Genomic DNA, 16,598 nt, shown 5'->3' with positions numbered 1-16,598 from the left:
AGAGACAGACAATAGGTTAGTGGCTGCCTAGGTGGGGGGGTGCGGGTTCCATCCTGGGTTGGGAAGATCACTTGGAGGAGGAAATGGCAACCGACTCCAGTATTCTTGCCTGGAAAATCCCATGGACAGGGGAGCCTGCCAGGCTCCCCAGTCCATGGGGTTGCAAAAGAGTCAGACGTGACTGAGCAACTAAACAGAAGAACTGGGGAGACAGGGGCATTTGGAGGAGATGCGCGATGACTGCTAAAAGGTACAGGGTTTCTTTTCAGGATGATGAAGCTTGTTTTAAAGTTGATTGTGGTGATGGTTGCACAGCTCTGTGACTGCATAAAAACCTTTGACTTGTGTGATTTGTGAATTGCAAATGCAGTAAAGCCATTAGAAGAAAGAAAGAGGGGAGGCCAAAGTTAAATTTACTTAGAGAAAAGAAAAGTTAAGAAGTCAGTATAAGGCTGGATTCTCTGACCTCTGTAATTGAGGTGGAAGGGCCCTTGGGAGGTTAGATGCTTCAGTCTTTAGCTTATGGACGGATACATTCCCAGGCTCTGCAAGAGGTCGTATTCGGGAATAAAAGTTGCCTTGAGTCTCAAGAAACTCCTCGTACTGAACTGAATGCGCTTTTGGTGCTGTAAGTTTAGGGAGCCCTTGTCATTCCAGAAATACTGAACATGCCCCTGTGAGCTCCGAGGGTCCTGGGGCCCAGTGCTGTGGTCGCTGCCGTGGGCTGTCTGCACCTCTGAGGGCGGCTCAGAGGAAGGCACTGGAGGGGACAGGGGCTCTGCTTGCAGATGGAGGGGGAGCAGGTGAGCCCAGACAGGACCTCCAGAGAGAGAAGTTTAATCAAATAAAATTCACCTCTTTCTCTGCCACCAACTGGATTTTGTGGATGAAATAACTTTTTTTGAGATCTAAAAATTTTATTATAAAATAACAAAAGTAAAATGCTTTCAGAAATATATATATATATTTAAATACAAAAAGGTGTAAAAAAGTGAAAGTCTTTCTGCTTTCCTGCCCATGTCCTTCTCCTCAGAAGTCACAAGTTTTAAGCATTTTACTTTTAGTCTTTTATTTAAATATATTTGGCTGCTCTGGGTCTCAGTTTTGGCATGCAGGATCTTGGTTTGCTGACTAGGGATTGGACCCAGGCCCCCTGCGTTGGGCTCAAGGAGTCTTAGCCTTCTCACTCTTCTCTCCAGACTTTAAAGAATATTTGTTTGTTTATCGCCTTTAGCTGTTATGTCTTGACTGTCAACTCTAAAAGGTGAGGAACTGGGCCTCTTTGAGCCTGGTCCTCTCATGTCCTCTCTCCTCCCAGTTCTCGTTGGTGATGTTTTCATTTTTGGTTCTTCTGTTGGTTACTTCAGTTCCTTCATTTTAAAAAGTAATGCAAATCCATATTAAAAATTCAAACCGGACCAAAGGATGTATGATGAAGCCAGATCACCTTCTCTAGAAGGGGAGGATTTGAAGCTACCAAAATAACTGATATTTGTTTATGAAATTAGTCAGGGAAATAAGGGTGATACTGACTTACCCGGGGTTCAAGTGGGACCTTGTTCAGGAGTGGGGAGGGCATGGGATGGTGTTCAGGAAGGAGGGGTAGGGAGGATGAAGGATGCAGGCAGGGCAGGAGGGCAGCCTAAGCTGGACTCGGCCGAGGCTGTAGAATTCATAGTTAGAGACGGGGTGGTGCAGAGTGAGGGGTGTTCCGGCTGTGAGGGAGCCTGGACCCTGGAGGTGGAGCCCCCTGAGCTGAGATCCTGGCTCAGGCACCTAACTAGCTGGGACCTTGGGTGGGTTCATGCACCTTTCTGAGTCTTGGTATCTTTTATTTGGGGAAACTGATGGTGATAATATCTCCTTTCTGTGTGGTTGTGAATATTGAGTGAGATGTGAATGTGCTTAGTTGCTCAGTCAGTCTTTGCAACCCCATGGACTGTAGCCCGCCAGGCTCCTCTGTCCATGGAGTTCTCCAGGCAAGAATACTACTGGAATGGGGAGCCATTCCCTTCTCCAGGGGATCTTCCCAACCCAGGGATCAAACCCAGGTCTCCTGCATTGCAGGCAGATTCTTTACTGCCTGAGCCAGCAGGGAAGCCCGGGGAATATTGAGTGAAAGCACATAATTACAGCACCTTGCATGGTGGAGACCCTTGGAAACATTTATTGTGAGAGTTGGACTGTTTTGGTACAAACGCCATAAACACGTGATGTGATGCACACATCACCTGCGAGCCCCACTGGGGCTAAGCGATCACCCACCTCCCCCCCACGCCCACCCCCTGCAGTGCTCCCCGAAGCTGCTCACCCTCCCGGGGACTCTGTCAGGAGCTTCTGCAGCGCAGTGCACTGTTGGGCAGGGCGCTCTTCATGCACTTGTCAGGGTTGCAGGGTGGTGACGCAGGCCTTTAACCTTCTTCAGCTAAAGCACAATTATGTCCCCCGAGAGCCCCCTCTCAGGGTGTCCCGAGGCCCCTGCCCCTCCCTCAAGGAAAGCTGTCGCGTCTCTGGGTGGGGTCTGTGGCAGTTTGGTTTCATAGCTTTTCAGCCCTACAGTTTGAGGCCCCCATGAAAGCAGCAGCAGCGGCATTTGTCCTCAGCGCAGTGGCCTGCTGCAGTTCTGTCCACTTGCTTCTCCGAATGGCCTTTCTTTCCACCACACAGACTTATTCTTCAGGGCAGTGCCTGGGGTCCTCACAGTCCACCATCCTCCCTAGAGCGTATGGTTTGGGAAGGGAGGGGAGCAAGACTTCCTGTGATGTGTGCAGGTGTTGTGGGTTTTAGGGAGCCTCTTGGTTTCCAGAGCACATGACCATCCACCCCTGTCCTCCTTACCATACTCTTCCAAAGGAATATGTTTATTGTCCACATTCCAAGAACTATACAGCCAGCCCTCTGTATCCAGCATCCCTTATCTGTGGGTTCAAGTAACTGTGGATTGAAAATACTTGGGAAAAAAAGTGTGCAGAAAGTACCAAAAGGGAAAACTTGAATTTACTTGTTAGTTTGCCACATGCTAGCAACTATTTATGTAACATTTACATTGTATTTACAATTTACATAACATTTACCTTGTATTAGGTATTATAAGTAATCTAGAGACGATTTAAAATATATGGGAGAATGTGCCTAGGTTATATGCAAATACTATAAGCCATTTTGTATTTTTTAAAAAACTTGAACATCCATGGATTTTGGTACTTTGGCTGGGGGCAGGATCCTGAAATCAGTCCCTCACAGATACCAAGGGAGTTACAATATATAAAAACAGTACCACTGCACATCAGCTTTCATTTTTTACTTTTCAGGGAACTTTTGTGGGTACTGTTTCATTCATTTCATTTTATCACCATGGCAACACTGTGGGGCAGTACAGAAAGTGAAACTCGCTCAGTCATGTCCAGCTCTTTGTGACCCATGGACTGTACAGTCCATGGAATTCTCCAGGCCAGAATACTGGAGTGAGTAGCCTCTCCCTTCTCCAGGGGATCCTCCCAACCCAGGGATCGAACCCAGGTCTCCCGCATGGCAGGCAGATTCTTTCCCAACTGAGCCACAGTGGTAGCCCAGGAATACTGGAGTGGGTAGCCTATCCCTTCTCCAGCAGATCTTCCCGACCCGGGAATCGAACCAAGGTCTCCTGCATTGCAGGCAGATTCTTTACCAACTAAGCTATCAGGGAAGGCAGTGCAGAAGACATCATTCAGTCCATTTTGAAGATGAGGAAACTGAGGCCCAAAGACACCTAGGTACTTGCCTAGATACTGCAGTGCAGGTCTGTCATTGCCTCACAGCCTGTTTCTGGATGTCTCCCGTATGCCCAGAACTGTGCTAATTCCTGGGGATACAATTATGAGCCATAAGGGGATAGTCTCTGTTCTCTCCCAGAGCGTCTAGTCTAGTGACAGCAATTAACGTTAAACACATATATTAAATAAGCTATTTAGTGATACTTGGGATTTAGTCATAAGTGGGATGTGATAACCTATTTAGTGATAAGTGGGATGAAGAAAAGTAAGTGGTATAGTGGGAGCAAACAGCACAGTCCGCAAGGGAGGGTTTTCAGTTTGGAATCCAGTTTCATGCTCCTGTGCCATTAAGGTTGGGCCCAAGCCATGAGATTTGACTGTTTACTCTGAATTCAAGGATTAGAGTGGGCTTACCTGATAGCTCAGTTGGTAAAGACTCTGCCTGCAATGCAGGAGACCCTGGTTCGATTCCTGTGTCAGGAAGATCCGCTGGAGAAGGGATAGGCTACCCACCGCAGTATTCTTGGGCTTCCCTTGTGGCTCAGCTGGTAAAGAATCTGCCTGCAGTGTGGGAGACTCTGGGTTCAATCCCTGGGTTGGGAGGATCACCTGGAGAAGGGAATGGATACCCGTTCCAGTATTCTGGCCTGAAGAATGCCATGGACTGTACAGTCCATGGGGTCGCAAAGAGTCGGATACAACTGAGCAACTTTCACTTTCAAGGATTTCAATGCTGCAGAAGTATCTTGTGCTATCCTAGCTATCAGTCAGGTATTACAGAGGGGCCGTGATGTTTTAAAATAGTCCTTTAAATTGGCTTCCAAAGAAATGCCTCTGTTAGGATGAGGGAGTGATTTGCTAGCATCATCTGTCACCTGGTGGATCACAGAGTCTTGGTCTTAGTGGCCATCCCCTTCCCCCTCATCTTGAACATCTCTTAAAGCTGCTCTGCAAGATGAAAGAGACCGTCTTCTTACATAGAGACTTGTTTGTGGTCAGAGCTTTATGAGTTGTGACAACCCTTCGTAGGATAGCCTCTGAAGATGCTCTCCTTAGCGGTTTGTCCAAAGCTTTGTAATTCCTGGTGTGTCTAGGTCTGGAGAGTTTATGATGACACCACTGTTAACTTTTCTTTCCCCATAGGTATGTGTCTGACTTCACTAGTACTCTTCACTCAATACGAAAGAAGTACAGACTGGATGATATTCCTCTCAACTCTCTTTTTCAAGAAGATTGGACAGCTTTTCAGAATTCCATTAGGTAAAATGGAGTAAACATATATAAACATACATGCATATATATATATATATATATTAGTGTATAAAAATGATAAATTTGGGTTTTTTTTCTCTGTCACTGTCTCCTCCACCGCCCCCCACCTTTTAAAGCAAATACTCTAGACGCTGCAAACAAGCCAATAAACAAACCAAAAACAAACAAACAAAAAACAAACAGCAAAAAGACCTGTCCTGCTCTTAAAATATTTTTAGAAGTTCTTTAGGAACTCATCTCCTTTGGTGATTTAAGTTTTTGTCTGACTTGAGATTTTTTTCCCCCCTTAGCCTGCAGTTTTTGCAGTAAGTTAGAGCTTTTATATTTTAGAAAGTGCACAGCTGATTGCACCCTATTTCTGGATCTGAGTGCCATAGTACTAAGTGGTAAGGCAGTACTCTGGCCTGGAAAGAGCCCTGTGAGAGTTCCGTGAAAGGACTTGAGGTGGCCCTCCTGAGTCGTGCTGACAGGCTCCAGGGTAGCGTCTGGGGCCTGAGGGCTGCTCGGTAGACACCCTGTTGCCCTAAACCCTGAGGTCTGATCAGAGTGTGATTGGTAGTGGCCTGAGGCATTTGGCCCTTGATATGTCCAGCCAGGGAATGCAAATGCTGGCCAGTGGCCGGATCTGACCTGTGGACAAGTTTTGTTTGATCACAGGATTAAAAAAAATATTTTTTAGATTATTTGCCAGCATGTAAAACCAGGTTTAACATAAGCCAGCTTTCCAACATCCTGTCAAAACTGGACTCTCTGGAAGCACTGGGTCTGTGTCGCCCCAAGGCCTTGACCTCTGCCTGGGGCTGGAAGCCGAAACCCCTGGTTGACTAGGTGATTGTTCTCTTCTGTTCTCCCACTCTTATGAGGCCTAACAGCTGGCCTGAGATAAAAAGCAATCCAGAAATTTCTTTTCCTTACAATTATTCCTCACAGACATGTTCTGGAAAGGCAAGCTGCTCTCCCCCACTTATATTCCTTGGCTGACCCCCCGGCCTAGGTAGTGTGTGCAGGGTACCCATGGCGCACGTGCGTCCAAAGACCATCTTATCAGGGTAAACCCGGGACCTCCCAAGGCCATTTGGAATATCTCCTCATGGGCTCTGATCTGAACTTTTATTTTTTGATGAAGTTTAATGTTCTAGATGCTAATATCCCTTATCAGCTGTGGCAGCTTGGTACACCAGAAAATATTATGCACGAAGTTGTTCTGTTGTACCTGATGTGAGTGGAATATTTCACTTTCTCATAAACCTTTCTTATGATGGAATGCCTAGATATCTTGGTGATGATAGGCACTTTTAGAGAAAGTTAAAAGTTAACTAGCCCTGAGATGTTTTTAATCCTTGGATTTGTCCTGACGTTATAGTTTGGTGTTGAAGGACTCAGTGGCTGGAGTTTTGAGGCCTAGCATAAAATTACTCAGAAATTAAATGAATATTAAATTCAGACATGATGATCATTCAGACTTATCTCTCAGAAACAAATGAATTAAACTCATCTACCTTTCATGTGATCAGGGTGAAACATAATTCTAATATCAAAGCAGTTTTCTCTTCTATGGCTGGCAAATAGCAGGCATCTCACAAACCTTTTGGTTTTTAAATTTCAGAGACAAAAAATTTTCAACCCATTTTATTGTTTGTTTCTTCTTTTTTTTTTTTTTGGTCATACTACGAAACTTGTGGGATCCTAGTTCCCTGACCAGGGATGGAACCCAAACCCGCAGCAGTGGAAACTCGAGTCCTAACTGCTGAGCCACCAGGGAATTTCCTCCAACCCATTTTCTCAAAGACAAAAACCAAAACCAACTTCAATATTTTGTGTGCGTGCTAAGTTGCTTCAGTTGTGTCCGACTCTTTGCAACCCTATGGACTGTAGCCGGCCAGACTCCTCTGTCCATGGGATTCTTCACGTAAGAATACTGGAGTGGGTTGCCATGCCCGCCTCCAGGGGATCTTCCTGATCCAGGGATCGAACTCACGTCTTTTAGGTCTCCTGCATTCTCAGGTGGGCTCTTTACCACTAGCCCCACCTCGTATTTTGGAACATGTTAAATTATTTCAGATCACGTTGGATAGAGTTGTGATTCATAGCAGGGAGACCCATGACAGAGGAATATCAGAAGGGACCAGAATTCCCCTTTTACATGAATTACTAATGAATGAAACATTTCAGGCCGGCCCTCTAAGTGGGCCTCCCTGTGGCTCAGACGGTAAACGTAAAGAATCTGCCTGCAGTGCAGAAGACCCAGGTTTGAACCCTGGGTTGGGAAGATCCCCTGAAGAAGGAAATGGCAACCCAGTCCAGTATCCTGGCCTGGGAAATCCCATGGACAGAGGAGTCTGGCGGGCTCCAGTCTATGGGTTTGTGAGGAGTCTGACACAAGTGAGCTCGAAGGATTAACTGCTTTCCCACAACCCAGCACACAACCAAAAGGGTTGAATAGTTAGAATTTTTATGAATGAGACAATGTTTGTCCTGTAAATGTCAGCATTCCAGGTGCTTAAACTTGAAGTGCTTTTTGTTTTGTTTAGGATAATAGCCACCTGCGGAGAGCTCTTAAGGCAATGTGGGGACTTTGAGCAGCAGCTGGCGAACAGGTAGGAGGGGCCTCGGGGTGGGTCCCTGGGCCCAGGGTTGGGGAAGAACTTGACTGAGTACAGAGCATAGTCTGACGCTTCAGCACTCCAGGGCTGTCTGTACCAAGGAAACGAGGTGTCAGTATTGTCCCTATTCAGCGTTTATTGAGCATCTAAAAGGATCAAGGCCTGCTTGGCAGCAGGCACATAATTTTAGTTGGATATGAAAGTCTCAGACTAATTGAGGAAAACAGTACATGCTATCTCCAAATTATCAGTGGGCTGGGTTCCTGCTGCATGTGTGTGAGTCAGTTATTGGAAATTGAAATAAATTTCGCCATAGAAATGGTGTTCGAAGCGGTGGTGAAGTCCCCTGGTCCAGCCCACAGAATCGGAACAAACCGGGCCAGCCTGCCGTCTGGTATCTGCCCCAGGATTCTGTGTTGCAAAGTGGGTGTGTGGCAATGAGGATTTCTGGGGTGGGGTCTGGAAGGTCCCTGCTGTCTCTATTCTGATACCTGCCCCGAAGGGACCCCTCCGAGGGCTCCAGCTGCCCAGATGCTCTTGTTTCTTCCTTTCAGCAGAATCTCTCATTGCCTCAGTGCAGCTGATTTCTCTGTTCCTCAGGAGTTTCGGGGCAGAAGTCTGAACTCAGGTGGTGTGAGGGCCTAGCATCTGTCCCTTCCCCTCTTTCTGGGATAATTCTTCATTGTCCTAAAGTCATCTCCGCAGGAGGGACTTTCTGGCAGTGGTACAAAGTGAAAAGCAAGCCAAAGCCTCGGACCGGGTGGACAGTAGGGCTGAGCTGCTGGGGAAGGAGGTCAGACCGCCCTTGGGGTCAGGACCCTGAGCAGGTCGTTTCTTTTTCTCACCACTGTTGGTCTTCTTTCATTTTTTATCCCATGGATTGCCTTCACGTCGCAAGACTTTTCATGATGGTTCTCATTATGGGGATAGTCTTGCTAGGGGTGGGGGGTGGGGTGGGGTGGAATGGGCAGCTATTGCGGTTCATAACTCCCAAACAGCCCAGCACTGAGGTTATGTGGTTTCCTGGAACAAATAAAACCAGAACATCACAGGCATACAATGGAGCATGTGTAAATAATATAAATGATGAAGTGAACGCGCCCTTCCACCCTACTCCCACACACACTTAGGCTCACATTCATATGCAGGTGTACACACACACACACACACACACACACACACACACACACACACACACACACACACACACACACACACACACACACACAGTGAAGGGAGCCAATGGTGGAGGGTAATTAGATCTGGGTTCACAAAGGGCCTGTACAAAAATGAGAACGTTTTACATTTACATATTTAAAAGAAAAACATGTAGCTTATTATTTTCTTAATTACAGTAGTAATTACATCCTGGGCCCAACTCATTGCACAAATTAAAAGTTCACAAGTGTACAAAGTAAAAACTGAAAAGCTCCTCACCTTAAAAATTCTTCAGAAGAAACATTAACAGCCCTCCACCCCTGTCACATTTGTTGAGCTCTGACATTAAGAACTGTATCGAGTTAACTCATTAGTCATCCCAGGGGCCCCAAAGAGATAAGTACTCTTCTTATCCCCATTTTTACACATGAAGAGACATTGAGGCATAAAATTTGGCACAAGTAATGGCTTCTTTTTTAAAAAGTTAGTTATTTATTTTTGGCCGTGCTGGGTCTTCGTGGCTGCGCGGGTTTCTCTCTAGTTGCAGCAAGTGGGGGCTCCTCTGTAGTTGCAGTGCTCTGGCTTCTCAATGTGGTGGCTTTTTTTGTTTCGGAGCTTAATAGTTGTGGCGTATGGGCTTAGTTGTTCTGTCATATATGGGATCTTCTTGAATCAGGGATCAAATCCGTGTCTCCTGCATTGGCGGGCGGATTCTTTACCACTGAGCCACCAGGGAAGCCGCAGTAATAGCTTTTTAAGCAAAAGAAATTATTTGTGGGAAGATCTGTGTCTGAGGTGATGCAAGTAAGAGGCGGTGTTTGAACGTGGATGTCAGCTGAGTCATCCTGAGTGTGTGCCACCACCACGCCGTCCTTCCTCAGAGATGGGTGTCCGACCTTAGACTTGTGTTTCTCTGCGTGCATATCAGAAGTCTTACCATATCAGAACATACAGACTTGCCTTAATCTTTTAATGAAGATGAATATTACATTCTAAAGGGCAAGGAAGGATCTGGTTAAGAAGGTGAATGGGGCATTCATAGATAGGTAAAGAGCAAGCTCCTGTGACTGCACCCCAGTGAGGCTGAGCGCCTGGCCCGCGCTCTGGTGTGATGAGAACAGATTGAGTGTATCCAGGGGAGCCTTTTTTAAGAGGTGACGTCATTCTGGAAGCACTGAGCCTGGATAGGTAAAAGAGTAACAGTCACCATCTGTGTTCTAATCATGGAGCCCAAGTGTGTGGCCGCTGCCTGTAAAGCTTATCTTATCTCCACGCCAGTTTCACCTGCAGAGCCCAGACTGTGACTTCAGACCACTCCCCTGGGGTGGCAGCGGTGGTAGCTCGAAACACTCCAGATTACTTGAGCGACAAGAGTGACATTGGCTACTGGGCTTTAGAGATCACCTAGGCAGGTGATCATTTTGACAAGAATCATTTTGTGACTTACAGGCTGAGTGAAGCAAGGCCGAATTGGGTGTCACCCGAGGGATTTCTCTTGAACTCGGGTGACACGCAGGGAGGTTGCCGTGGCTCCTCTCTACTTTAGTGGTGCCCACTACCGATTTTTGGCACAGTGGCATTTTCACTGGTACACGGCTTTAGTAGGGCAGTTCAGTGGGACGATGAGGTTTGGAGAGTCCAGAATAAATGTACATATTTCCCTGACTGAGGCATGGGCAACAGCTTTTCAAGAAAAGGAGATGCGTTGAGGAAGTAGGTGGAATTGGGATGTTCGTCCCTCCCTCCTTATCGTGTGTGGAATTAACTGCCTTCTCCTGGCATGGAAGATAGCACGTATTGGACTTTGCTGTGAATCTCTGAGCTTCTGGGCAGGCTCTGTTGTGGTTAATCATCTGAAAGCACCAGAGCCTAGCTTAGAGCCCATGACAACAATGAGAAAAATTTTCTTTTTTTAAAAAATGTATTTGTTCTTGGCTTTTCTGGGTCTCTGTTGCTGTGCAAGGTCTTCCTCCAGTTGTGGAGAATGCGGTGCTTCTCTTGTTGCAGAGCATGGACTCCAGGGCACACGGGCTCCATAGTTGTGGCCAGCGGGCTTCCACCCCGTGGCACGTGGAATCTTCCTGGATCAGGGATTGCACCCACATCCCCTACATTGGCAGGTAGATTCTTAACCACTGTACCACCAGGGAAGTCTGAAAATGTTTCTTAATGAATGAGGAAATCAAGTGTTCATTTCTTCATCGTTTAGTTCACAATACTGGGAAATACATATAACAGGGCATCAGAGTCTAATGATGGTGACTGGTTGAAGTGGAGGCTAGGGAAGAATGCTGTTACTTCCTTATTGCTGGAGCTGTGTTTATTCCAACATTTAAAAATATTGGATTTGGTTTTCGTTGTTGAGCACATTATTCAGAAATTTTTAACTGTAATTTTTAATATTCAAAACATTCCCAATGTAACTGCTTTTCTTCAACTAGAAGGCAGACTGATACCACTTGCTGGCTGTTTTGAGTCTGAGACATGAATTATAGTAACCTCAGGAAAGAGACTTGACTTCCTAGAGGGAAGAGATGAAAACTCAGCTCTCAACTCCCTGCTCACCAAGTCCAAAGCCACCTGTCACTCACAGAATAATTATGCAACACCTGTTCTCTGCCCAGCTCTGTGCTTTTGTTGTTCCATCGCTCAGTCATGTCCGACTCTTTGTGACACCATGGACTGCAGCAGGCCAGGCTTCCTTGTCCCTCACCATCTCCCAGAGCTTGTTTAAACTCATGTCCATGGAGTAAGTGATGCCATCCAACTGTCTCATCCTCTGTTGTGCCCTTCTCCTCCTGCCTTCCATCTTTCCCAGCATCAGGGTCTTTTCTAATGAATTGACTCTTCCCATCAAAGTGTTGGAGCTTCAGTTTCAGCATCAGTCCTTCCAAAGAATATTCAGGATTGGTTTTCTTTAGAATTGACTGGTTTGATCTCCTTGGAGCGCACGGACTCTCAAGAGTCTTCTCCAACACCATAGTTCAAAAGCATCAGTTCTTTGACGCTCAGCCTTTATGGTCCAACTCTCACATTCATACATGACTACTGGGAAAACCATAGCTTGAACCACATGGACCTTTGTTTGCCAAGTGATGTCTCTGCTTTTTAACACATTGTCCCGGTTTCTTACAGCTTTTCTTCCAAGAAGCAAGCATCTTTTAATTTCATGGCTGCACTCACCATCTGCAATGATTTTGGAGCGCAAGAAAATACAGTCTATCACTGTTTCCATTGTTTCCCCATCTATTTGCCATGAAGTGATGGGACAGGATGCCATGATCTTAGTTTTTTGAATGTTAAGTTTTAAGCCAGCTTTTTCACTCTCTTCTTTCACCTTCATCAAGAGGCTCTTTAGTTCCACTTTGCTATCTGACATAAGGGTGGTGTCATCTGCATATCTGAGGTTATTGATATTTCTCCCTGCAATCTTGATTCCAGCTTGTGCTTCATCCAGCCCAGCATTTCACATGATGTACTCTGCATATAAGTTAGATAAGCAGGGTGACCATATACAGCCTTGACATACTCCTTTCCCAATTTGGAACCAGTCTGTTGTTCCATGTCTGGTTCTAACTGTTGCTTCTTGACCTGCGTACAGGTTTTGCGGGAGGCAGGTCAGGTGGTCTGGTATTCCCATCTCTAAGAATTTTCCACAGTTTGTTGTGATTCACAGTCAAAGGCTTTAGCATAGTCAATGAAGCAGAAGTAGATGTTTTTCTGAAATTCTCTTGCTTTTTCTATGATCCAGGAGATGTTGGTAATTTGATCTCTGGTTCTTCTGCCTTTTCCACATCCAGCTTGAACATCTGGAAGTTCTCTGTTCACGTACTGTTAAAGCCTACCTTGGAGAATTTTTTTTTTTTATTAGTTGGAAGCTAATTACTTCACAACATTGCAGTGGGTTTTGTCATACATTGACATGAATCAGCCATGGAGTTACATGTATTCCCCATCCCGATCCCCCCTCCCACCTCCCTCTCCACCCAATTCCTCTGGATCTTCCCAGTGCACCAGGCTCAAGCACTTGTCTCATGCATCCAACCTGGGCTGGTGATCTGTTTCACCATAGATAATATACATGCTGTTCTCTCAAAACATCCCACCCTCGCCTTCTCCCACAGAGTCCAAAAGTCTGTTCTGTTCATCTGTGTCTTTTTTTCTGTTTTGCATATAGGGTTATCATTACCATCTTCCTAAATTCCATATATATGTGTTAGTATGCTGTAATGTTTTTTATCTTTCTGGCTTACTTCACTCTGTATAATTGGCTCCAGTTTCATCCATCTCATTAGAATTGATTCAAATGAATTCTTTTTAACAGCTAAGTAATATTCCATGGTGTATATGTACCACAGCTTCCTTATCCATTTGCCTGCTGTTGGGCATCTAGGTTGCTTCCATGTCCTGGCTATTATAAACAGTGCTGCGATGAACATTGGGGTGCACGTGTCTCTTTCAGATCTGGTTTCCTCACTGTGTATGCCCAGAAGTGGTATTGCTGGGTCGTATGGCAGTTCTATTTCCAGTTTTTTAAGAAATCTCCACACTGTTCTCCATAATGGCTGTACTAGTTTGCATTCCCACCAACAGTGTAAGAGGGTTCCCTTTTCTCCACACCCTCTCCAGCATTTATTGCTTGTAGACTTTTGGATAGCAGCCATCCTGACTGGCGTGTAATGGTACCTCATTGTGGTTTTGATTTGCATTTCTCTGATAATGAGTGATGTTGAGCATCTTTTCATGTGTTTGTTAGCCATCTGTATGTCTTCTTTGGAGAAATGTCTGTTTAGTTCTTTGGCCCATTTTTTGATTGGGTCATTTATTTTTCTGGAGTTGAGCTTCAGGAGTTGCTTGTATATTTTTGAGATTAATCCTTTGTCTGTTTCCTCATTTGCTATTATTTTCTCCCAATCTGAGGGCTGTCTTTTCACCTTACTTATAGTTTCCTTTGTTGTGCAAAAGCTTTTAAGTTTCATTCGGTCCCATTTGTTTATTTTTGCTTTTATTTCCAATTTTCTGGGAGGTGGGTCATAGAGAATCCTGCTGTGATTTATGTCGGAGAGTGTTTTGCCTATGTTCTCCTCTAGGAGTTTTATAGTTTCTGGTCTTACATTTAGATCTTTAATCCATTTTGAGTTTATTTTTGTGTATGGTGTTAGAAAGTGTTCTAGTTTCATTCTTGTTGTGGTTGACCAGTTTTCCCAGCACCACTTGTTAAAGAGGTTGTCTTTTTTCCATTGTATATCCTTGCCTCCTTTGTCGAAGATAAGGTGTCCATAGGTTCAGGGATTTATCTCTGGGCTTTCTATTCTGTTCCGTTGATCTATATTTCTGTCTTTGTGCCAGTACCATACTGTCTTGATGACTGTGGCTTTGTAGTAGAGTCTGAAGTCAGGCAGGTTGATTCCTCCAGTTCCATTCTTCTTTCTCAAGATTACTTTGGCTATTCGAGGTTTTTTGTATTTCCATACAAATTGTGAAATTATTTGTTCTAGTTCTGTGAAAAATACAGTTGGTAGCTTGATGGGGATTGCATTGAATCTATAGATTGTTTTGGGTAGAATAGCCATTTTGACAATATTGATTCTTCCAATCCATGAACACGGTATGTTTCTCCATCTGTTTGTGTCCTCTTTCATTTCTTTCATCAGTGTTTTATAGTTTTCTATGTACAGGTCTTTTGTTTCTTTAGATAGATGTACTCCTAAGTATTTTATTCTTTTTGTTGCAATGGTGAATGGTATTGTTTCCTTAATTTCTCTTTCTGTTTTCTCATTGTTAGTGTATAGGAATGCAAGGGATTTCTGCGTGTTAATTTTATATCCTGCAACTTTACTAAATTCATTGATTAGCTCTAGTAATTTTCTGGTAGAGTCTATAGGGTTTTCTATGTAGAGGATCATGTCATCTGCAAACAGCGAGAGTTTCACTTCTTCTTTTCCTATCTGGATTCCTTTTACTTCTTTTTCTGCTCTGATTGCTGTGGCCAAAGCTTCCAAAACTATGTTGAATAGTAGTGGTGAGAGTGGGCACCCTTGTCTTGTTCCTGATTTCAGGGGAAATGCTTTCAGTTTTTCACCATTGAGGGTAATGCTTGCTGTGGATTTGTCATATATAGCTTTTATTATGTTGAGGTATGTTCCTTCTATTCCTGCTTTCTGGAGAGTTTTAATCATAAATGAGTGTTGAATTTTGTCAAAGGCTTTCTCTGCATCTATTGAGATAATCATATGGTTTTTATCTTTCAATTTGTTAATGTGGTGTATTACACTGATTGATTTGCGGATATTAAAGAATCCTTGCATTCCTGGGATAAAGCCCACTTGGTCATGGTGTATGATTTTTTTAATATGTTGTTGGATTCTGTTTGCTAGAATTTTGTTAAGGATTTTTACGTTTTTGTTCATCAGTGATATTGGCCTGTAGTTTTCTTTTTTTGTGGCATCTTTGTCTGGTTTTGGAATTAGGGTGATGGTGGCCTCATAGAATGAGTTTGGAAGTTTACCTTCTTCTGCAATTTTCTGGAAGAGTTTGAGTAAGATAGGTGTTAGCTCTTCTCTAAATTTTTGGTAGAATTCAGCTATGAAGCCATCTGGTCCTGGGCTTTTGTTTGCTGGAAGATTTCTGATTACAGTTTCTATTTCCTTGCTTGTGATGGGTCTGTTAAGATCTTCTATTTCTTCCTGGTTCAGTTTTGGAAAGTTATACTTTTCTAAGAATTTGTCCATTTCTTCCAAGTTATCCATTTTATTGGCATAGAGCTGCTGGTAGTAGTCTCTTATGATCCTTTGTATTTCAGTATTGTCTGTTGTGATCTTACCTTCGAGAATTTTGAGCATTACTTTGCTAGTGTGTGAGATGAGTGCAATTGTATGGTAGTTGGAACATTCTTTGGCATTGTCTTTCTTTGAGATTGACTTTAAAACTGACCTTTTCCATTTCTGTGGTCACTGCTGAGGTTTCCAAATTTGCTGGTATATTGAATGCAACACTTGCACAGTGTCATCTTTTAGGATTTGAAATAACTCAGCTGGAATTCCATCACCTCCACTAGCTTTGTTCGTAGTGATGCTTCCTAAGGCCCACTTGACTTCGCATTCCAGGATGTCTGGCTCTCGGTGAGTGATCACACCATCATTGTTATCTGGGTCATGAAGATCTTTTTTGCATAGTTCTGTGTGTTCTTGCCACGTCTTCTTAGTATCTTCTGCTTCTGTTAGGTTCCTACCATTTCTGTCCTTTATTGTGCCCATCTTTCCATGAAATATTTCCTTCGTATCTCTGATTTTCTTGACGAGATCTCTAGTCTTTCCTATTCTATTGTTTTCCTCTATTTCTTTGCATTGATAACTAGGAAGGCTTTCTTATCTCTCCTGGTTATTCTTTGGAACCCTGCATTCAGATGGATGTATCTTTCCTTTTCTCCTTTGCCTTTCGCTTCTCGTCTTTCCTCAGCTATTTGTAAGACTGCCTCAGACAACTATTTTGCCTTTTAGTATTTCTTTTTCTTGGGGATGGTTTTGATTATCGCCTCCTATACAGTGTTATGAACTTCTGTCCATAGTTCTTCAGGCACTCTGTCTATCAGGTCTAATCTCTTGAAATCTATTTGTCACTTCCATTGTATAATCGTAAGGGATTTGATTTAGGGCATACCTGAATGGTCTTGTGGTTTTCCCTACTTTCTTCAATTTAAGTATAAATTTTGCAGTAAGGAGTTCATGGTCTGAGCCACAGTCAGCTCCTGATCTTGTTTTTGCTGACTGTATAGAGCTTCTCCATCTTCAGCTGCAAAGAATATAGTCAGTGT

General features: G+C 44.1%; 1 protein-coding gene across 2 annotated transcripts in view; it reads left to right on the top strand.

Annotated features, from left to right (window-relative positions):
- COG7 (component of oligomeric golgi complex 7) overlaps positions 1–16,598 on the top strand; it is an 88,511-nt gene that overhangs the window by 43,633 nt on the left and 28,280 nt on the right. For both annotated transcript variants that reach the window (XM_065924499.1, XM_065924498.1), the window contains exons 10-11: positions 4,896–5,012; positions 7,556–7,621. In XM_065924499.1, the coding sequence (XP_065780571.1) occupies positions 4,896–5,012; positions 7,556–7,621 (183 nt within the window). The remainder of the gene's footprint in view (positions 1–4,895; positions 5,013–7,555; positions 7,622–16,598) is intronic.

This window comes from Muntiacus reevesi, chromosome 2, assembly GCF_963930625.1.
Source record: "Muntiacus reevesi chromosome 2, mMunRee1.1, whole genome shotgun sequence".
Taxonomy (NCBI): domain Eukaryota; kingdom Metazoa; phylum Chordata; class Mammalia; order Artiodactyla; family Cervidae; genus Muntiacus; species Muntiacus reevesi.
The sequence above is the reverse complement of the archived record's forward strand: the minus strand, read 5'-3'. Positions and strand labels throughout refer to the sequence as shown.